Source organism: Galleria mellonella, unplaced genomic scaffold, assembly GCF_026898425.1.
Source record: "Galleria mellonella isolate WM207_F2 unplaced genomic scaffold, CSIRO_AGI_GalMel_v1 utg133, whole genome shotgun sequence".
Taxonomy (NCBI): Eukaryota; Metazoa; Arthropoda; class Insecta; order Lepidoptera; family Pyralidae; genus Galleria; species Galleria mellonella.
This window is the reverse complement of record NW_026441990.1, coordinates 1,267,230-1,291,020: the sequence shown is the minus strand read 5'-3', so window position 1 is coordinate 1,291,020 and position 23,791 is coordinate 1,267,230. Positions and strand designations below refer to the sequence as shown.

Sequence of the window (23,791 nt, the reverse complement as noted above, 5' to 3'; positions counted from 1 at the left end):
GTCACCCGCTACTATAGAGCTGCCAATGTATAGAATCGCCTTAGAAATATTTATTTTTAATTTTATTAATTCTATGATTTAATTTGGTATATATATTTTTTATATAGTTTGCAACTTGGTCCCGGCATATAATGGGTCACCCCTTATTTTCCTGTGTATGTCCTAAAAGGCGATTTTGCTAAAAGATAGTCTTAAACATTTATGACTATTACAAATTTAAAAAACTAGTATATCTGAACTTAACATAATAAATAAAAAAAAGTAAACAAATAACATAATAATATAGAGAAAGACGGGAGAACAGAGGAATTATACTCTATAAGATAGTAAGGTCGACCTTCACTCGGAACCTTCTTGAAACTAATCTTAATTTATTCATTATTAATTCATCGCGATGGCCTAACTAATTTCATCCTCGTATTTTCATCCACCACTGTTTGTCCTGCCAATCTATACATTAGTGAGTACGTCATTCATCTGGACGAGTGGCGGTCCTCCACCGTGCGTTTTTCAAGGCACTTTCTTCCACGCACAACCACTCTTTGGAATCAACTTCCAGCAGCAGTATTTCCGAACCGATACGACAACATAACCTTCAAGAAAAGAGCATATTCCTTTTTAAAACGCCGGCAGCACACCTGCAATGCCGTAGGTGTTGTGGGTGACCATGGGCGGCGGTAGTCACTTACCATCAGGTGAGCCGCATGCTCGTTTGCCCCCTGTGTTGTAAAAAAAAAAAAAAATCTATTTTAATCTATAAAAAATTCATTGAAAAAAATGTATCTATTTAATAATATAAGTGAATATATATTTATTATAAGTACACATAACTTATTATTATTACTGATTATTATGTATGCGTTAACCAATTTGGCTTTTAATTTGTTTAAAAAATCTCGTCGGTTGTAAATGTTCTTAATACTATGAAGACAGGTGCGCATGCGCACATCACCTTTGAGAAAAAATGGCGTCGGCGTCGTGTCGGGGGCAGGAGTAGCCCTTCGTGTCACGATACGTACAGTTTTTTATTTGTCAATACGATTATCGAGTAACTGTAATGCGGTGTTCACAAGAATTTTATTTTTTTTTTTAATTTTGATTCAACAATGATATTATTATCGTTTTTGTTTTCATTTTTAAAACTTGTATTCATTTTTTAACGATATCAATGCACATGCACAATGTGAATTTTACGAACTTACTTTGTTTATACAATAGTTTTATAATATGACGTTTTTATTTTTTAATCGTGTTATTCTTTACAATTCGTGTAATGTAAATGTATTAAAAAAATATCTGCTTGCAAGATTTGATCGAAATAGGTATTTAATTTTTTTAACATTTATAGTATTTTAATTGTAGAAGTGTTTAGTGGACATGGCATAGCATTTATTTCACTTACAATATACATAACAATATAAAATTGTCACTATTTTGCCTAAACTCGTAGAGGAAGCGATAAACCAGATATTTTACAATTCTTTAATTTAAAAAAAAACTGTTAATAGACCTACCTACTTAATGTATATTAAGACATACTTATTGATGATGATGATGAGCATGATATCAACTGTTAACTGTCCACTGCTAAACATAGGCCTCTCCGTTTGAGTTTGTTGGCAGTAGTTGCCATGCTTGGCAGGCAGATTGGTTTCGGTGATGTTTTAAGAGGGACGCTGCAGTCCATCCCTTTACCATTAAGCTCTCTTAGTTGTATTTTACAATACCCATGGGAAAGGAAAGAGTGGCTCATTCTATGCCGGGACCATAATGCATTTTATGTATTGTTTATCTTGTTATTTGAAATATATTCATAAAAATTTTGTATTGTTTTATTTTTTAATTTTATAATACTTATTTCTCCCACATACTTAGTATTAATTGTACATACTGGTTACCCGATTTATGTACACATGAATATAAAATGTTGATTTGTTTTTGGCGAATCATTTGTTTCGGAACACTCTATCTATAAGTACATTATACTAAGATCTATGTAATTTAAGATCGAAACATTGAACTAATTGATTGACTTTTACTATTTATGAACAAATGTATGTCATGTTTATATTCTCATTTAATTCAATTAAGACAGGTCATAGATATCGCCAATAGTTCTCACACTTTGACACAGAGTTAATGCCATTAGCATATGCTATATTTAAAATTTATAGATATATTATTCAATAGTCATAAATACCTTGTATATCCTATACAATGTATCTAGACGTCATTACGTGCTATATATATATATATATATATATATATATATATATATATATATATATATATATATATATATATATATATATATATATATAACAGTGCTTATTTCTTATAACAGCAACGGCCCTTATTCAGCCCAGTCAGTCAGTGGACCGTCAAAATCCTAAAATGTTTATTATTCCCCATATGTCCAACGAGAGAGTGTTAAACCACCTTAATATCGGCCGCCTGGCTATACGGAATATAAATAGGGATATTGTTTGTGACGTGATCATTTTAACTATAGTCTATCGTGACTGGGAATCGTGCATGCATCGCATTGTGTTTCAGACTATCAGTTTGCATTATTTATTATCTGTTCGGTTAAATTGACTGATCTTTAATCTATGGTCTAATAAATGTCAATCGTCAGCAGCTGGCAATATTATCCAAATTGGCATAATAAAAAATAATTTCAATTCTGGTTGCATATACAGGTCTATCCTTAATCTATGTCTGTAATTATCTATGGTTGGCATCGGATATATCGGTATCGATCCGATATCTATTTATTTATTGAAATATATGTATATTGTGTTCTTCTGACTATTATTGGCGGAAAAAAAGGTAATCACTATTACTTTACTTTCCGTGATCATATTATTTAATATCCTCCATACAGTCGGTTATCTACATATATTAACTTTAGTCTGATGCTTTATTTCGATATTATATATTGAATTACCAATATTCAATATATTTGTTATGGGGTTGATATATAGATATTATAACTATAATATAATGTTGGGGGGAAAGGGATTGTTAGTAATGGAGTTCATTAGCCCCATTGCTAACGATAAACCCTATCTAGTCGACCTCCACGCGGTTCCCCCTGGAAACCATCGTGATTAAATTTAGTGTATTTCATCACGATGGGCTAATTGGCCTGTTTTCATTCGCATCTATCACCCTTTACTGGTGCTCCGCCAGCGTATCCTGTTAGCGCAGGCGGGGTTACCATACCATTTTCATCCATCTAAAAAAAAAACTACAATATAATAATGGGCATTACCTATTTCTAATCTTAGGTATATAATATAAGTACTTATACTCATAAACTAAGGAAGGAAAGTGGCCGATTAAATCACATGAGTCAGGAATCCTTGCTAATATTATAAATGTGAACGTGATTTTTTTTGTTTGTTATCTTGTAGCTTAACAGCTTAACCAATTACTAAGAAATTAAGTATACACTTACTATATGTGTATATGTACTATTCCAGTCAGTAAACATATCCCAGTAACGTGGACAAAGCCGCGGGTAAAAACTAGAGTATAAGGAAGAGTTTTTTATTATATTAGTACATATATATTATCTATAAAGTAATATTTAAAAAATATAGTTAAGTTTCATAAATTAAATATATTTATTGAAAATAAAAAAAATTTACGTATTTATTTTTAAAGATTATTCATTTTTTAATCTTTATTGACCAATAAAATGTGATTAAAAACTTAATATTATTACTTACCGCTTAAGACTTAATACTGTAGGAATTGTCTACCAGTCAACTTTTACGATGTGCAGAGATACTCGATGGCGGTTTAAAAAAATAAAATTAGTATAAGATGGTAAATTACATACATATAAATATACATAAAATACATATAAATATAGTATTTATATATTAATATAAGAATATAATGTCATTGAAGTTAATCGCAATACGTAGGTATCTAAATATTTGGAACAAAAATTGAAAATGTTTTCATAACAATGGCCGATAATGTTTTCAGTTAGGCTCGTGCTGTTTTCAGTTCGAATGAATAAATGTTATTAATTAATAAGTACATGTGACCTGTTGACCAACCAGCTTATTCCATTTAGGTGTCTCTTATATTATTATATAGACAGTGCTTCGAGAAATACGGGTCCATTTTTTATTATTATTATTTATACTTTATTGTACGTGATTATTTCTTGTAATTATTTATATTTATAATAAGTTTACTATTGTAATCTTTCGGAGGAAACAATAAAGAGTATCTATCTATCTATCTATCTACATAAAAATTACATTGTTATAATTTATATTGGATAAAGATGTACAACAGGCGAGCTTAATTCTAAAATGACAAACAAGCTGACGGCCTCGCAATAGGAAATTCAATTCAATATATTTTTTTGTTTCTATTTTCAATGAAATAGAAAATTAAAAAAAAAAAAAAAACTTACTATTATAATAAAATTGTAATTAAACAATGTCTGTTATGGAACATACATTTAATAATTGACATGAAGGGTCCTATTAAAAGCCAAAAACTATATTTTTTAGAAATTTTGTCTGTTTTCTGTATGTTTGTTCCGGCATCATCTAAAAATTATTCCATCAAATTGCATGCGGATTTCATTTAATTTGTTACATATAACAACGAGTAGGTAAATTTCACACAACAATTTACGAAAAAAAAATCTTATCGACGGTTTCCCGCCAAAAATGTAACCTGCTCTTTTTAAATATCGAAATTCGAAGCCAAATAAAAAAATAAGCATGTACCGTAGCAACGCTGCCAGTGCCCTCTCCCCACTGAAGGGTGTACTGTACAGGAAATGAGGTTTGTAGTCACCCCTCAGGAAGTTCGGCTTGATACCGACTATCTCACAAGGATGGACAGTTGTAGCTTTTAATTATATACATAATTATTTGCAAATTGCACGGTACTTAATTTTTTAAAATATACCTATTTTTAACCAGCTTAAAAAAAAGGGTTCTAATTCGGTTTGTATTTATTAATAATAACATTTTTAATTCGGTATTTCTTATTATTTATGTTTGTTGTCTTAAAACTCCGTCAGTTGTAAACCGATATGTTTTTTTTATTCGAAATGTTATACATACAGGTTCAGTGGATTAGTTTTTATAACTAATAACAATAATAATAAAATAGTTTTGCAATAATTGAAGATTTTTAATTATTGAACACAATATTAATTATTGTTTAAAATACTTAAATAGACTTAAACAGGCGTGACAGATATGTAGGTATATAAGACTTAGGTATTTAGATATACAGTCGGTTTTTAAACAAAAACTTCTTTATGCAAAACACATATAATTTAAAATGAAGGCTTTTTCATACTGTATCAGTTATATACATTGACCTGATTGAGTATGACATCGATAACGGGGACTAGCGGCCCCATTGCTATCAACATATTCTGTCAGATCGACCTTCACATTGTCTCTAGTAACTATCGTGGTTAATTCCTGGTGAGTGACACTCACCTATCATCTTCCACTGGTGCCTCGCCAGCGTATAGCCATTCCATTAATGAAATACTGTGTATATTGCTAGCAATAAGAACTGATTGAGGCATTCTCATTGTTAGGTAACTATTTACCTCCCCCCCTCAACCCCCTTCGCGGTTTCCAATTACAATATATCGCCCGTTGTTGTCAAAACACCCACGCTCATGATTAACCGTGAATAACAAATAAACCGCTTGGGGTGACTTTTAGATTTACCAACATTCTGGGGTCATATTGTTGAACCGTGACTGACGAAAGCCGGGGGGCTGTACCACCCCACAGATTTGTAACACCGGGATACGGTACACAGGTGAATGATGTGGAAAAGTCAATGATTTGGATTGGGGTCCGCGCAATCGCACCGTAATATAATTAAATCAGTTTTTTTTACACGCTTGCCCAAAATAGGAATGCAATATTTTCAAGGTTTAGCCGTAAACCTACCGACATTTCATTATATACCTAATCCTACCATGAGCGGTCAAATGACCGTTTTAAAATAAAGTATGTATCTTAATATAGAAAGAGATTTTAGCCAATTAGATAGTAAACAAGTAAATAATAGTAGGTAAATATCCATTCGTGTTTCTACCGTGAAGCAGTTGTGTTTGCATGGCTGTGTTTCGGTTTGAAGGGTGGGATATGGCGTGGATTTACAGGGTACAGAGGAATAACACCTGAGTTCTCAGGAATGGCAACGGATAGAGGGTATCATGGGCAAAATAGTATAGGGGAAAGTGGGGGAATTGGGAACACTTAACTTCCAACGTCCAAAAATAATAGAAAAAAGTCTTAGATATAGCAACTTTTATTACAATATAAACTTTACTTATCAGTTACAGAAAAACTCTCAAGAATCAACGTTTCATTAGAAATTTTAACGAAAACAAAAAACGTTGTCGTTTCTTTTTACCCGATACCCTATGGGGTAATTGAGATCATCCCGAAGGGTAAATGGGAACGGTATGGGGTAATTAGAAACGACACAATTAAATCTTTGTAATAAACTATAGTTTTTTTAGTTGGCGCATATCACACACGTACCCTAGACTAGTCTCGCCAGCAGTACATTTTTCATGTGCCCAGAGTTTACAGATGACGCACATAATCCAATCCTCTGTCGGCGGAGATTCATATTTTTCGTTGCACATTATAGAAAAACTCTTCTTCGAACTTATTTTCTTGCAAAGCCTTCTTTAAATTTTTCCCTCTTTTACCCTTGACTCTTAGATTTTTTTTTATGGTTTTAATGTTCTTTTATAGTGTTTTATTCGGAACTTTTTCTTTTTTAGCTTTTCTCTCATTTTGTTTTTTCTGCTTTCCCTCAAGTTCAATGTTTATCGGTGAGCTGGATAAAATTTGAGAATGTCTCTTATTCTGTCGCACAGAGGTGGTTCTTGTTTTAGGTATGATAGGCACATTAATGATTTCGGTAAGAGGCACAGAAGTGGATGGAGAAGGAGTTTTACTTTGACTGACAGTGTTATCGGATAAATGTAAACTTTGCTCAGCTGTAGTTTTATGAGCATCGCATTCTTGAATCTGACTGATGTAGGATTGATTAGATGTCATATTCTCAAAGATGTCTTTAAATTTGTCAGGATTAATAGGATAAATTCCAGCGGCTCTAAATCCACTGACAGCCTTGCTATGTTAGTTATGTTAGTTGTTTTATTGTACGCCTTTGTAAAAAGTTCTCCAACCTCGTATTGGGTTATTCGTTTTCCAGGATTGTTAACCATGTACAACTCACATTTCTTATTGTATGCTATCTTCAGTGAACTAAAGATTGTGAGATCCAGTGGCTACATTTTGTGAGATACATGGGGAGGCAAGGAAAGAACTTGCAAGTTATGTTCTCGAAAAAGCTTGTATGCTCCCAGGCTGATATGACTTTCGTGATTATCGAGTATTAATAATACTGGTTCTTCTTTGGTACATATACACCACTAGCACTGACAGCACAAACTATTGTTGTTGTGACACCACGATCTCCACTTGTCGCTTTGGCTATCTGTTTTAAACCCTTTGGAGCTAAAATATTGTAATTTTTTTTTAACTGTGTTAATGCCAGTTTCATCAATATTAAAAATACGATGACCAGGTATATTGTGTTTTGTTTGGATCATTTTTAGTTGATCAAAAAACAGATTCACTTCGATGACGTTAAAGCCGTTATTCTATTAAGTGAAGTAGCTTCTGGTATTCGTAAACTGATGGAAAGATGTCGAGACATGAAGCCATAGTACCAGTCTTTGCTTGCCAGCTGGGTTTCTTTGTTAAAATTGTGTTTCAGCTTTTTTAAGAATTAGCTTCAGTAAATCGAAAAGCAATTCTACGTAATGAACTTGGTGTTATTCCATAAAAAGTCTTGCAGCAATCAAGTATATATTTTTCTAGCTGGTCTTCTTGTTCTCTATTAAATGCAGCAGATCGACCTTTTTTTGGTGTTTTGACTTTGTTTTGTTTTAATTGTTTGAATAATGTTGATTTTGGTATTGAATATTTGGTAGCAGCTTGGCCTAATGTGAGCTTCTTACTTCTAACATCTTCAACTGCATGGCGAAGATCTTTAATTTTGTATTTCGATTCAGTCTTTCGTATATAGTTTCGAGGCATCTAAAACAATTTTTAAAGTTAAAACATTTTTACATAATTAACCAGCAGTACTAGGGGTAAACTAAGAACGCGAGAGATAATTGAAAACGTTCCCAATTACCCGCCTGATGCCATTCCCAATTGCCCAAATTAGTCAATATATATCAAAATGGCCGCCATCCTCAATAGTATATTTGATAACCTTCAATCACGTAGGGTTTGGAAGCAGATAGTACATGCATGATAATAACAAAATATGGTGCCTTTGAATTAAAAAATATGATAGTTACACCTATTATAAGACACGACAAAAATTATAAAAGAAATGCAAAAAACATTGTTCGACTTACCGTGACAGCGTACATGTGGCCTTTCACTCTTATTATTTGGTGTACACTGAGGGGCGCTGGATGCGTCCGTTGAATAAGCGCGGGATGGTGTAATGTGGAGGGAAGTATTATTTACCTAGCTGTTCCCAATTACCCACTGTTCTCAATTCCCCCACTCTCCCCTACTCTGTTATGTCCATGGTACTGCTCATGTCTAAAGGCGACGGTTACCACTTTCCATCCGGTGGGCCGTCAGCTTTTTGCCATTCTAAGTTGTATAAAAAAAATATTGATAAATGGGTTGTATGTATATTATAAAAAAGTCAATAAGTTACATGATGATACTGTAACGTTATACATGAAAATTTTGAAATTAAATTTCAAAAACGGTCATTTGACCGCGCTTGGTAGGTTTAGTGTCAGTATGCAAGTGATGTTCTTAATTTCAACGTAACATGCCTGAAACGTAGCATACATGAAATTAAATTCCGAAGTTTCGGACTCAATTTCGTGTTTTTGTTTATACCAAATACGGCCCAGTAAATAGAGCTTATCATTTCGTTCGTCATAAATCCTATCATAAAAGTCCAAAAGAATAATATTTTAATATTTTTAATGTTTTTAAACGGTAAGTTTTATGTAATTTTAACATCAAATTTGTGTTTCGTTTGATTCCGAAATTTCGGAAAACATTTCATGGTAGGCCCTCTGATTTGGAATTGCCCGTAGAATCCTTACGTCAACCAATTATAGAACCAATCTGAAAATATATCATTTACGTCGCATTTAGCGATTTTCATAATTCTTTTTACAATTAAGAGGGTTTCTTGGTCTTTTTTTAATTTTGTGTAAATATACACCTATATAATAATTTCGAACTGTTTTCACAATACTTTTTGCAATCGATGGGGAATTACTTCCTACTTAGTTTCGTTTCAATTTTGTGTATATAATAATCATATATTAAATAATATATAATAATAAATAGATTTAGAATGTAAAATCATATTATTAGATATGTGGGAACCCAGGGTGTGTCTATTCTGTCGGTGTTGCCAGTTTGTAAATACAAACTACTAGTTTTAGTTTTTATTAATTAGGCGAAACGTTTATAAAAATATAACTTAATTAATTCACCCCATACATCATCTTCCGTCGTCGGCTTTAGTTTACCCTGATTATTCATTTAAGACATTTTGGAAGAATAATTTTTCAAATAAGTACGAGTAGTAGGAAAGTAGGAAATTTTATACATGTCATTTTTTATTTTTGACCGACTTTAAAATTAAGAAGTTCTTGATTTGACTGTATTTATTCCGTGTGCATATTACGCGATATCTTTGTTAATTTGAACTCATTTTGACGCATTTTTCTGCATCGATATGATTTACTCCTTTCTTCTCTTCTTCCTCGTTTTGTTTTGGTTTTGGTTTCACTAAAACCACCTTTTTGGCAAAATTTATAATCTAGTATGGTGCCATAAATTATGATTAGTACCTGTGATCCCTATCTTTGTATGGAATTCAAATAAATTAATGGTGAATTAATGGTAGTATGTATATAGTAGTCATCATTATATCCACCCATTAATTGTCCAGAAACATCCTCCCTTCTTATGGGGTTTTGCCAGTCAAGTTGACAACTGCAGTTAGCATTTTGGTAATATTTTAAGAGGTACGCTGCCACGTCGATTACTAAGTTCTGTTAGCCGCCTCTTACGACAAATATATCATTAGTATCTGTATACAATCAATATGGGAGAAATTTGATTTCTTAAAAACGTCTGTACTATTTTCATAATTCTTTTTACAATTAAGAGGGTTTCTTGGTCTTTTTTTAATTTTGTGTAAATATACACCTATATAATAATTTCGAACTGTTTTCACAATACTTTTTGCAATCGATGGGGAATTACTTCCTACTTAGTTTCGTTTCAATTTTGTGTATATAATAATCATATATTAAATAATATATAATAATAAATAGATTTAGAATGTAAAATCATATTATTAGATATGTGGGAACCCAGGGTGTGTCTATTCTGTCGGTGTTGCCAGTTTGTACCCTAATACAAACTACTAGTTTTAGTTTCTACGTTTTGTTTTGCTTTTATTAATTAGGCGAAACGTTTATAAAAATATAACTTAATTAATTCACCCCATACATCATCTTCCGACAACCAAACAAGTCGTCGGCTTTAGTTTACCCTGATTATTCATTTAAGACATTTTGGAAGAATAATTTTTCAAATAAGTACGAGTAGTAGGAAAGTAGGAAATTTTATACATGTCATTTTTTATTTTTGACCGACTTTAAAATTAAGAAGTTCTTGATTTGACTGTATTTATTCCGTGTGCATATTACGCGATATCTTTGTTAATTTGAACTCATTTTGACGCATTTTTCTGCATCGATATGATTTACTCCTTTCTTCTCTTCTTCCTCGTTTTGTTTTGGTTTTGGTTTCACTAAAACCACCTTTTTGGCAAAATTTATAATCTAGTATGGTGCCATAAATTATGATTAGTACCTGTGATCCCTATCTTTGTATGGAATTCAAATAAATTAATGGTGAATTAATGGTAGTATGTATATAGTAGTCATCATTATATCCACCCATTAATTGTCCACTGCTAAACATAAGCCTCCCTGGCAAAACCCCTCTTATGGGGTTTTGCCAGTAGTTGCCACGCGTGGCAGGTGAGTTGACAACTGCAGTTAGCATTTTGGTAATATTTTAAGAGGTACGCTGCCACGTCGATTACTAAGTTCTGTTAGCCGCCTCTTACGACACCCACGGGAAAGGAAGGGGTGGCCCGTTCTATGCTGGGACCACTCAGCAATACATAGGCATTAGTATCTGTATACAATCAATATGGGAGAAATTTGATTTCTTAAAAACGTCTGTACTATATTTAAACTTTCCTTTTTTTTCTTTTATAAGATATCAGAATCGATCTACGAAAAACAACTCGTTTAGAAGATAACTATCTTAGCATTGAGCATAGCGAGCACCCTCTTCTGGGAAGCAAGCGCGGTATGTTGCCATGGCAACGCGCCGCATCAACACTGCTACTGCGCGAACACGACCACATACACACGTGTGAATGTACAGGTGACCTACATAGGTTTGGGATACAATGAGAACAATTGAACAATTATTCGTATACGAGTACTGTATCAGTGATAAATACACCTAATTACTGCTTTCATAGTAGGTTTACAGGCGTTATTGTATATATAAATACCTTTACATATTGAAGTTTTAAGTATTTATAAAATAAATTAAAGTCGACATATCACTTTCTAGGATCTCAAGTAGTGTATCGAATATTTTTTATTCAATTTTGTTAGACAGTTGATTGTTGAATTAGCCGTTTCATTTGGAAATAATTATAAATAGTTAATTTATTAGTGTTTAAATAAATTTTATACTAGATTTTGAAACGATCAGAGTAACTGAGAATTCTATTTGACGCCGACCACTCAATGCTAAGTACTAAATTGCTGTACAATTTGATTATTTTGTACATACTATAAAAGTACACTCTATTTTTAATGAAACTATTACAAAAATTAGATACCATAATTTTTGGAACAAACTAACAAATCATGAATTGTAAAATATATAACGGCCTTCCAAATTTTCTTCAGTTATTATTCTTCTTCAATTATAGGATATAATTGAGAAATGGTTTAATAAGAAGTAATCATTTTAGCGCTAATTCAATCAATTACACTTCCTGTATGTAACTGAAGGAAGTCCTGGTTATTGAAATCAAGTGTTCAAAAGATCTCTATTATATATATTATTGTTAGTAATCATAATTGTTATGATTACTAACAATAATAATATGCTTACAATCTTGTAGATATATATGCATACGTAGCTTTATCTGTATTTTCCAACATATTTATTATTAATATTATGAATACAAGTCCCTAGATATATTTAAATGTTTAATATTTACTCATACTTAAACTGCGGAACGAATTTGAATGGAAGGCACACAGGCGACACCTATATACATTTTAATCCATGCAGAAAAAGCAGCTAATAATATAATATGCGTCTCTCATATAGTATATGTTTGCATATTTATGTTGATTGAATAGAACTATTAGTACTTGAATATATAGCCGTATGAGTCCCGGCATAGAATAGGTCACCATTTTCTTTTTCGTGGGTGTCGTAAAAGGCGACTAAGGGAGTTTATGGTCAAGAAATGGGAAGCAGCGTCTCTTTTAAAACATCATCCAAAGTCAAACTGCGTTTGCCAATCCGTTTGCCAAGCATGACAACTACTGGCACAACCCCCGTATATGAGGAAGGCTATATTTAGTAGTTGATAGTTAACGTCTGATGCAATAAAATACTTGGATATATACTTGGATATTTATTGTATAATTTGAAATGAACTCTACGTGTGTTTCAATCCTTATTTATCACGACATTTGTGTGCGTGTGAGTGTGTGTGTGTCAGTTAGGTCGCGTTTATCTGCTGCGGCCACGTCACCGATGTCGTACACAGATAATGTACTTTTACTATGTAAGAACATAACAGTGAGTATACAATACACGCGACAATGTATACAGGATGAAATTGAAAACATCCTTTTAAGGGAGTGCTCTACCAGTAGGCTTATAAAAATATAGGTCGGAAAATGGCAAAAATATCGAAGTTCTTCACACTAACATGCTAAATGCACTGCATTATTATTTATTTATTTAAGGCAAACAAACAGCTAATATAATACATAATTATATACTTAAATAGTAATTTGGCAGCCACTAGAATTTGCACAAAATAAAATACAAATAAACGAAACACAAAATTAGACAATACTAAATTAAACAAATATAAACAAAATTAAACAAACAAATACTATTGAAAACTACAGCAACATTGTCAATAATAAGGCTCAGAAGTTAATAAAACATTTTTTCAGAAGAACACATTATTTGAGAATAATACCTGTATAACCATTAAAAAAAATTGATAATAATTTATATGTATATTATGTATATATATATATATATATATATATATATATATATATATATATATTATGTAAAAATTAATGAACTTTGATTTTTAATAAATCAAATTACGTATTAATATAAGCATTGGATATATAAATGCGAAAATTCATTACAATTAGTTGAGCTGTTAAGGCGCGACAAAAAAAAAACATACTTTTACATTTATAATATTATTAAGGATTTTAATCACATTTCATTCTACCAAGATTATAATTACAAAATGCAAAACAAAAGACCTAATCACTGCACTAATACAAACAAATATTACTTGTATCTGTATTTCTTATTGCTCAAAAATAAATACAAGTAAACACTTATATTTAATTATGCGAAATAATTTTATAAAATTAAATACAAGTATTCACTTGTATTTAATTTTATAAAATAATGCCCTTAGAAATTCGAATACCATTAAATACTCATTACACTTCCAACTTTCATTTAATATATTAAATTTTAAAAGGCAAGTACTTGACTGAATTCATTACTTACCCGTTATCAAATCCTATTATTTCGTCTTTTAAGTTCTTATTTAGAGTCAGTTCTTTCAGCAGGCTTATCAAGCTAGGCCTGGCATGGTAACGAAGCCTGTACAGTAAGTACTCCATCCTTGGACAGACAAGACACTATGGCTTGTGGATCTATTCCTTTAGGCAGCAGGAACTCTCGTTTGTACTCTCTAAAGACCATGGAATTATTGGTTTTCTCTTCATGCGTGGCTGAGACTACCAGGGTGTCGTTTAGGACTATCACTGTTACCTGTAGTAAAAAAAGGAAATTCGAATCTTACATGATGACCTGGTCGAAAATGGTAGCAGTAAGGGGCGCAGGCGTCTAAAGGCCTCGTGGAGGCTCAAGATCTTTTGATAACTAGGTATGTACATTATCATGGATGATTATTTTATTATGTCCAACGTAATGGGTTCACTCCGCACCCACTATTTACCCCCGAGTAGCTATGGATTGGCCCCCCCATGTAACTGTAACTTCTAGACTTGAATAGCATTATAAACATCGCAAAAAATTTTGCGGCACCCATGATACCTCATGCCACTATTCCTGTCGTTCGTATTTCCCAAGATCTAATATCAAGAATATTAGAATAAAGTTTGCTCACCTCATTAGGATCAAATTGGCTTACGTCGAATTGGAGTTTTAAGGATTTATTGTCCTCGTCTCCTTCTACGAGAGGTGAACTGGTGATGTTATCCCAGCTGGTTTGCGGGGTGTCTCTTTTAGACGATGTCACTCCTGTTTGCATCGTAGATGCTTGTCCATAAATATGCATTAGGTCTGAGCTAATGGAGTGATAATAATAAGTAATTGTTTATTACATAACATATACTTCCAAATAAATATTCTTTCATTCATTCATTCATATACAGAGAGGATTGTTTCTAACTGGGATTAGGTTCCATTGTTAGCAATATAATAATAATAATATTTTCTTTATTATAGATTACAAAGATCCATTTTTGTTAATAACAATTGACTTAAACTATGGTAGTAGAGAAAAAAAAAAATACAAAATTCATTTTATGGCTCCTATAATAATTTTGACCCACAATGAGAGGATCGGGCTATCGTATTTATTACACAATGCTCACAGAATGCTGTTACTGCTGCCACGCAATCGGTATAAAAGAGACGCGATCAGTTTGCGTCTGATGGCATAGAAGTCATCTGTCCATGCCGCTGCAAACATTGTGGATGCACTACAACAACGTGGCAGCCGTAACAACACCCTGAAACACATTATAGTATTGAACACGCAGAATTTACACTATCAGGTCGACTTCATCATAAATTGAATATCATCATGGTTGATTCTTAGTGAATTTATCATGATGGGTTAACTAAACTGATTTCGTTCTTACCTATGAAAATTACTTACTATGTACCCTATTAGCATCTACTTAAGGTATAGACAAGGTTACTATTTGTATTTCTAAAAAGATATATACAAGCTATCGATATCCTCATCATTTTAATGATTGCTAAACATAGAATGTTCCTGGCAGGTATATCTGAAGCAACTATGTTTGTGAAAGTGTCTGTTACGATTTAAAGAAACTGATATAACAATAAAGTCAGAAGGTACGATGGTAATACAATTTTAACCTTTAGGAATGGTGGCACATGTGTGATACTCAAGTATATTGTATTGTTTATGTTACATGATTAATGGTATTGTACGATACAGATGAGTAGCTAAAAGTAGACATGTTATTAATATTGTATTTTCATGGTAAATCTAATATGGGATGGAGAGAGAGAAACCACTTCTATTGGCTTAAATCCTTACATATATAAAGTTTAAACATTAAAAAAAATACCTAAATTTAGTTATCTCAGCATCTAAACGTTTAATTTTAGCTACAAATCGTTCCTTCATAGTGGAAACTGCATCGTCAAATATTGATAAATCTGTCATTTGAATTGGCACATTAAATTTATTTTGCAGAATCTTGTCAGGCATTTTGTATCTTTATGTATATAATACTTGAAAGTAGTTGTTACTTGATTGCGAATTTAGAATTAGGTTTATATCGTACGAAATTTTAAAATGTTAAAGACAGACGTAAGACAAAATCATATACCTAGCTTATAAAGAGAATGCCAGGTACCTACTACCTTAATCTGGGGCATACAGTAATACTAGTTATTATAGAAGTTCCCTTACATAGAAAATCGTAGCACAGATCGTGTTATTCTTTATCTATGCTTTTTATTACCTTTGCAGGTTTAAAGTTCAGTATTTATTGAATACCAGTTCATATTACATACTTAAGATTGTACTAGAAATAAGCTCTCGCAAGGTATGTAATGACCTGGACCATGTAGTGTAATGTAACATTTATTAGGCACACTACAAAACAACGCACTGGTGAATACGCACCTTAAGTTTCATACTATTAAAACTATAAACATGAAAATTTATGGTTACAACAAAAGTTCTCTCGTCCTTCCTTTCCCTCATTTCCGATCTCATCGCGAAATATATTACTCATCGTATAAAAAACATTATCGTACTAAAAAAATAGTATCATAAAAATCTAATTAACCTATGACCTTTCCCGCCAACATCTTTTCACTGTGAGTCATTAAAACGAGTGTTGCCAGATAGCGTAGACCGTCCCCCCGAGATGTGGTATTTATGCGGCCCCACAGAGTAGAGGGCAGATTGTCAATCCCACCCTCGGTGCCATGACGACCGAAGTCTAAACATGAGCCCCTATTAATCTCGATGTTAGGGCGTGTCGAAATTAGAGGGTGGACAAACTTTCAAGTAATGAGGACTGATTTTGATTTAATGATGTTCAAATGGGAACCAATTTGCTATTTTATTAATTTATACGTTACATGTATTTCTTTTATAAATTAGATCATAATATTATTACTATGTACAAACATTATTACTTGCTTCGTATTTTGAAGGATACATAAAATTATCCGGTAAGCTAAGCTTAGACATTTTTGACACTAGAGGGCAATTCCTTCTTATTATTATATTATAAATAAAGAATTATGAAACTGCTTTCATCATGTGAATATCTACGTGCGACACACTTTCCAACCGACTTCAAAAAGAAGGAGGTTCTCAATTAGATTGTATTTTTTTATGCTTGTTATTTAATAACTCCGTTAATTCTAAACCGAAACCAAACGGAAAACTCTTTTTTATCTAAAAGGATATATTTACAGATTGGCCCCATGGGCATTAAAATCGGTCTGCATGTGTTTGTAGTTTAGTTTTTAAATCAAATTAATTAATTAGTCGTTTTTTTTGCGGGGCACAATCTTTAATATGATATCATCTTCGCGTTGTTTGTTTTATACTACGAGTACGTCTATAATTTTTTTATGCATACTTTTTCGTATCACAATCTATTTTATTTTAATTTAAAATTATTACTAAAAAGCTTAAAAAACATATAGTAGATTTTAGAAACGCATAAAATGTAAATATTGCATTTTAAAGATTTCGATCTAATGCAATATGGTAACCCTACGCAGTTGCGAGGGCGCGAACTGCCGCCAAATTGGCGGGAAAGGTGCTCGTTTGACAGATCATTTTTTATTTTGTTCAATTATTCGGCGTAGGTGCGTTATAACACTGATTACCAGGTGGTCAGGAAGTAGGTATATTACTAACACTTTCTATCACACAGATAATGTAGTGTATCGTGTCTAGATATAAATTTATATTTATGACAAACTTAGTACCCAGTAGTATATATATTATGATTATAATTTATTTATTATTATATAAGTATGATTAAACGAGATTAATCTTAAGATGAAAATAAGAAAATTTGCACTTCAATATATGATTGTTAAAAAATATTATTACATATGTAGTTTAAAGTATTTTTCATTTTGTAAATTCCATGTATATAGTATAATGGAATTGATCATTAAATTTTTAGTAAATACTTCTATTTAGTTAATATTATATTTCTATCGTAGGTACATCATTTTTAAGGGCATTGCAAGGTATAATTAACTTGAATGTATATGTAACTTGTACTTAAACAGTTTGCGCGAAAAATGATTAAGTAAATACTTAAGTGATTTTAAATAAAAAAGTTTTAATTTTTTTTTTGTTTTTCAAGTACAATAAAGCAGATTTTATGTAATTTTCTTCTCATCATATTTAAAGACTATTTGTTGGATGTATAATAATGTATAAACTGAATTAAAAAATTGAAGAAAACTCCAAGACTAAAACTGAATTCTTACCAGTTATTGTCTATTCTTATTTCATAAGCTGTTTATATCAAATCAATGCCTCACTTCACATAAAAGGAAAATAATCCTCTTTTTTATCATCTGGCAAAATCGTAGAATTATAAGTAATTTAATAATCGTAGATTAATAAGATATATATTATATATAGATTAGATTAATAAGAATAATAGTAAAAATTAGGTAGGTACTGAAGTTAAATAATCGAGTACTTAATTAATTTATTACTAAAAAAGTCAATATTACAGCAACTGGTATTCAATTAATAATCTACTTCTCTAATCATATAAACACCCTATTAATAAATCTCCCATTAGATATTCCATCTGCCAAATATAGACGCAAGGGAGTCATAAAGAGTCATAAACATTTAATCCGCTCTCCCTTTTCCTTGCGATTTAATCTATTTAAAAAAAAATTATATTTGTCTATACCTACAGTTAATAAAAAAAGGAGGTTGGGGTTGCGTTTTTAATTCCCGTAAAACGCGACGTTGTATCTCGGGGGAGAGTCGGCAAACATCATTACGGTTGTTATGACTAGTGAGGTGCAACGTCGAGCTGTTTGTTTTGCCTAGTAAATACGTAGTGTTAGACTAAGAAAATTATAGGCTAGTTTTTGTCATAAGTTCCATAGCTTATAATTATTTCGTTAACAATTAATATAGGTACATTATTTATTTGTGTATATATATATACACTTTTCTCTTCTTTTTTTTTTCTACAATTTAGAATGGCAAACAAGCCGACGGCCCAGCTGATGAAAAGTGGTAACCGTCGCCTATAGACATGAGCAGTACCATGGACATAACAGAGTATACTGTTTCGCCCATGATACCCCCCATGCGTTACACCGAAACACAACTGCTTCACGGTAGAAACACGAATGAAACAGAGGTACCCAAGCAATCGACTTTTGTACAAAATCTTCCTCTGGTACTCCTCTTCATTTAAGAACCACCTATCTAAAGTGTGTTACAAAAGAATTTAATGATAATGTAAACAAACATCATCATCATCATCATCACTGCTGAACAAACATACAATACAAATATTTTTGACATATAGTTAATTATAAAAATAAAATATAATTTTGATGGTTAGTATTTTTAATAAATACTAACCATCAAAATTATTGAATTTGCATGCTATATAACTTTAACAAGACATGTACACTCTTAAAACATAATTGTTTACCAGGTTTTACGCAAATAAATATTTATTATTATTAATTAATTAAGTCAACTCATCCAACCATAAGAAAGTCTGATATCTAATAGTACATACATACATACATACATATCTGTCACGCCTGTCTCCCATTAGGGTAGGCAGAAACAATGGAACGCCAAATGCTTCGATTCAAACAAACCTCTTTCGCTTCTTCCACATTCATCAATCTAATAGTAATGTAAATCAAAATTCAATTAAATGATCAAATGTTTCGGTTTATTAAGAATTTCATTTATAGAGAGTTTTTGTGATAATTCTAACAAAATTTTAGGTTTTATTAAAAAAAAAGACTATACCTATTTACAACCGACATAACTCGAAGGATGAGCAAGCTGAAGTGACATAGGGCTGGTCACATAAATCGGAGAACCGACAACTGATGGGAAAAAAAAGGTTCTTGAGTGGCGACCACGTATAGGTAAACGCAATGTAGGATGACCCCCCACTAGATGGAGTGACGACCTGAAATGCATTGCAGGAAGTCGGTGGATGCAGGTGGCTCAGGACCGTTCTTTATGGCGGTCTATGGGGGAGACTTATGTCCAGCAGTGGACGGAGAATGGCTGAAATGATGATACCTATTTACAAGCAAAATAGTCCAAATGATAGGCTAATAGCGGATAATGGAGTCTCATTACTACATTAGGTACTAGGTAGGTAACTAGTAGCTATTTTAGTTAATTGGATGTACGTTAACGCCATACAATTACCTAAAATACATTTTAAAGTTTTAGCTTATTTACAGACCTTTCCTATTTTAATCAAAATAGTTTTTGGTCGTCGTTAGATGTTTGTTCTACGTACCTATTCATTGTAATTAATTACTTAATTAATTAATAACTATCTTTTTTTATAATTTTATTCAAATTCATTCACGCATTTCGTCGCACGCGCAATTTATCATACAAACGAAACGATAAAACTAAAATCAAAACAAATAAATAAATTGATAAGAAATTAATTCTAATAAATTCTAATATTATTTACTCAATCAGTAGTTTAATAAAATATAGAATTAGTCGGTAATCTTAACCATATAATTAAATTAGATATTGTATTTGTATGGATATACTTAAAAAATACTAAAAAAAAAATCATCTACAGAAAGGTACATTATCAGAGAATAATATGAGTTATATTTTATTTAAAAAAAACCGTGCATAACCGGGATAGATCGTTAGTAAATAATAAATTAAAGAACTAAAAGTATGAAACAATCATAGGTAGTTTCATTTAATTTTTTATATTTACACAAGTACAGCATAATATTCGTGGCGGTTTCATTACTGATAAAACTCCGGTGTCACGATATTCTCTCGCGGCTCCCCATCAATTTGCTAGCTTTTTTTCCCGTACAATCAGTAAATTGGTGTACATAAACAGAAACACGCTCCGAAAACTCGAGGGAGGCGGTACTGACCTTACTATTGGTTCTCGATAGCAATTTAATACTGATAGTAATAAATATGTTTTCAAAGAAGGTACTACATTATATGCTCGCCGTGTGGTCCCGGTATAGAATGAGCCACCCCTTTCTTTTCCATTGGGGTCGTAGGAGACGACTAGACGAAAAGTATCCAGTTGCACTGGTCTTTTATAATATGCTAGCAAATAATAAATTTATATGCTAGCGAGGCATCAGTGAGAGATTATAGGTATGAATAAAAGTAGGTCAGTTAGCCTATCATGGCGAATTCCATAAGAATTATCCACGATAGTTTCCAGGGGGACCGCGTAGTGATCAATCTGATAGTGTATATTGCTAGCAATAAGGCTGTTAAAGCCTATTATTGATAATCTATTTCTATCTCAGTTTCACAGGTAGAACACTTCCTTAATATGATGTTATTGACTTATCTTTTTGTTTATACCATTGAGGTAGGCAACAAGCAGGTAGCTTATGAATGCCTGCAATACCAGGGGTATTACGCGCGCGTTGCCGACCCTAATCCCTTATCTTTCAGTGTGTACAAATTTCCCTGTAAAATATTCAAAATAGAATAATAATAATAATTAAATTTATTGCTATTCTTCACAAATTATAATGTACATATATTAATAATAGATTAATTAAAGGTTCTTTTAAATTATCATTTTTTATTATTTTAAGACTAGGTTTAAAATGTTGTTATCTGCTGAGAAGAACTCGTAAGAAACTTAGCGTTCTCTTCAGTTTACTTATGTACGAGAATATTTTACATTTGTAAAGATATTGTGATTATAATTAGCATTAACTCTTATTTAGATTTGAAGTTTCACAATCAGTTACAAACAATAAACATGAGTAGACCAGTCCTTACAAGCAGAATCCGTTCACGAGTATGATGGATGAACTAGCTTAATTCAGCCATAATACATCACTGATCCCATCGTTTATATTTTTTTCAACATTAATTACAATCGTGTGATATTTTCTTGTATTTTTTTTTTGTATTTGTACTAAATTTATTACTGTAATCTTTTGGAAGGAACAATAAAGTTTACAATAAATATTTCAAAACTGACTGGAAGAAATCTTTTGAAGTGACAAGTCCGTCTGTGTACATTTTTATTGTAACCTAATATCTATATTGTATGTGAATGTACAAAAGCATTTATTATTAATTCAGCCGTTAACTGTCCACTGCTAGACATAAGCCTTCCCCATAAGGGGAGTGTTGCCAGTAGTTGCCACGCTTGACAGGCAAGTTGTCAACCTCAGTTAGGCATTTAGAGATGTTTTAAGAGGGACGCTGCTGCCCATCCTTCGCTCAAAAGCACATAAGCATATAAAAAATAGATAGATAAATAAATAAAGTGTATCTATTTATCTATCTTTCTATCGAGAACCATTAGTTATTAATTTAATAACGCAGTTTATAAGCAAACTGTAACCGGACACGCGATCGCCGTGAGATCGCTATCGCATCTGCGCCGCGCCCACCCCACACCGCACATCACTGAATTGTGAGATGCGGTAATCACGAAATTGAGAGGAAATTACTGTGCCTATAAAATTAATTTATATTATACTAGGGATCCGTCGTCGGGTAGATGGATATAGAAATTTAAATAAGATAGATAGATACTCTTTATTGTTTCTTCCTAAAGATTACAATAGTAAACTTATTATTATCATCATCATATCAGCCTTTAACTGTCCATTGCTGAAAATTAGCTTCCCCCTTGGGGGGGGGGGGGGGTTGCTAGTAGTTGCTACGCTTGGTGTCAAACAAGCTCACGGCAAACTGATAGAAAGTGGTAATATATGTTTCGCCCATGATATATCCCATGTATTGCCATTCCTGAGGACTCAGGTGTTATGCCTCTACCCAGTAAATTCACTGTCACATTCCATCCTTCAAACACAGCCATGCAAATATAAATGAAATGCTTCATAGTAGAAACTCGAATGGGATAGAGATACCCAAGCAAACAACTTATGTACAAAGTCTCCGTCTGGTAAAATAGTTTATTTCATGGGTTTTTATACTTCTAACATTCGCGCATACGAAGTTATGGTCAAAACAAAAAAATTACAATAAAAATTTAATACATTTAACTAAAATAGGTACATTTACAAAAACAAACCTTAATCAAACATAGGGGTTTAACTCTACATCATTAAGTAAATCATCTCACGTCACTAACCCCAAATCCAGATCATTGATCAATCATTAACAGCGGCGCGTGCGCACGGGGGAAGTTGGGGTAACTGTCAATACTATCATTGCTTTAATGAACCTTTTAGCTTCACCTTTATTTAGCAAGGGTCGAAAACAAATTAATAAGGTTTAATTAAAAGCATTGTAATTTTAGTCTATCATTATCATACCAGCCCTTAGGCGTCTACTGCTAACATAAGCCTCCCCGTTGGTGGGGTATTGTTAGTACTTGTTACGCTTGGCAGACAGATTGGCAACTGTAGTTAGGTTTCAGAGATGTTTTAAGAGAGATACTGTGGCCCATCCTTCGCTCTTCCTTAGTCGTCTCTTATGACACCCACAAGAAAGGAAGGGGTGGCCTATTTTATGCCGGGATCACACGGCCTATTTTAGTCTATATTAAGGCATAATCTTTAGAAAAAAAATCGATTGTCATACTCATGTTTATATATTTGTATACATATATATTAGTATATTAATTTATATTAGAATGTATATTTTTTTGTAATATATTTACAATTATTTTATTATGCTACAATAGCTATATTATGTCGCAGATTTTTCATTTAATCGCTCTCTGTATTTATCTAATAGTTAGTAAAGAATGTCATACGGCATTAACGTTGCCATTTGTAAAAAAAATTATGTACAAAAAAGAATAAATAAATAAATATTTACC

General features: G+C 32.2%; 2 protein-coding genes across 2 annotated transcripts; both read right to left on the bottom strand.

Annotated features, from left to right (window-relative positions):
- Positions 1 to 7,779: 7,779 nt before the first annotated feature.
- LOC128202529 (uncharacterized) lies at positions 7,780 to 8,563 on the bottom strand. The gene is made up of 2 exons (XM_052903228.1): positions 8,465 to 8,563; positions 7,780 to 8,135 (listed from the first exon to the last, which is right to left on the bottom strand). The coding sequence occupies exons 1-2, from the start codon at positions 8,477 to 8,479 to the stop codon at positions 7,818 to 7,820; spliced, it is 333 nt and encodes a 110-aa protein (XP_052759188.1). The 5' UTR covers positions 8,480 to 8,563; the 3' UTR covers positions 7,780 to 7,817.
- Positions 8,564 to 14,051: 5,488 nt separating this feature from the next.
- LOC113511236 (heat shock protein beta-6-like) lies at positions 14,052 to 15,966 on the bottom strand. The gene is made up of 3 exons (XM_026894853.2): positions 15,824 to 15,966; positions 14,605 to 14,785; positions 14,052 to 14,246 (listed from the first exon to the last, which is right to left on the bottom strand). Exons 1-3 carry the CDS (start codon positions 15,964 to 15,966, stop codon positions 14,052 to 14,054), a joined length of 519 nt encoding a protein of 172 aa, XP_026750654.2.
- Between the last annotated feature and the right edge of the window lie 7,825 nt (positions 15,967 to 23,791).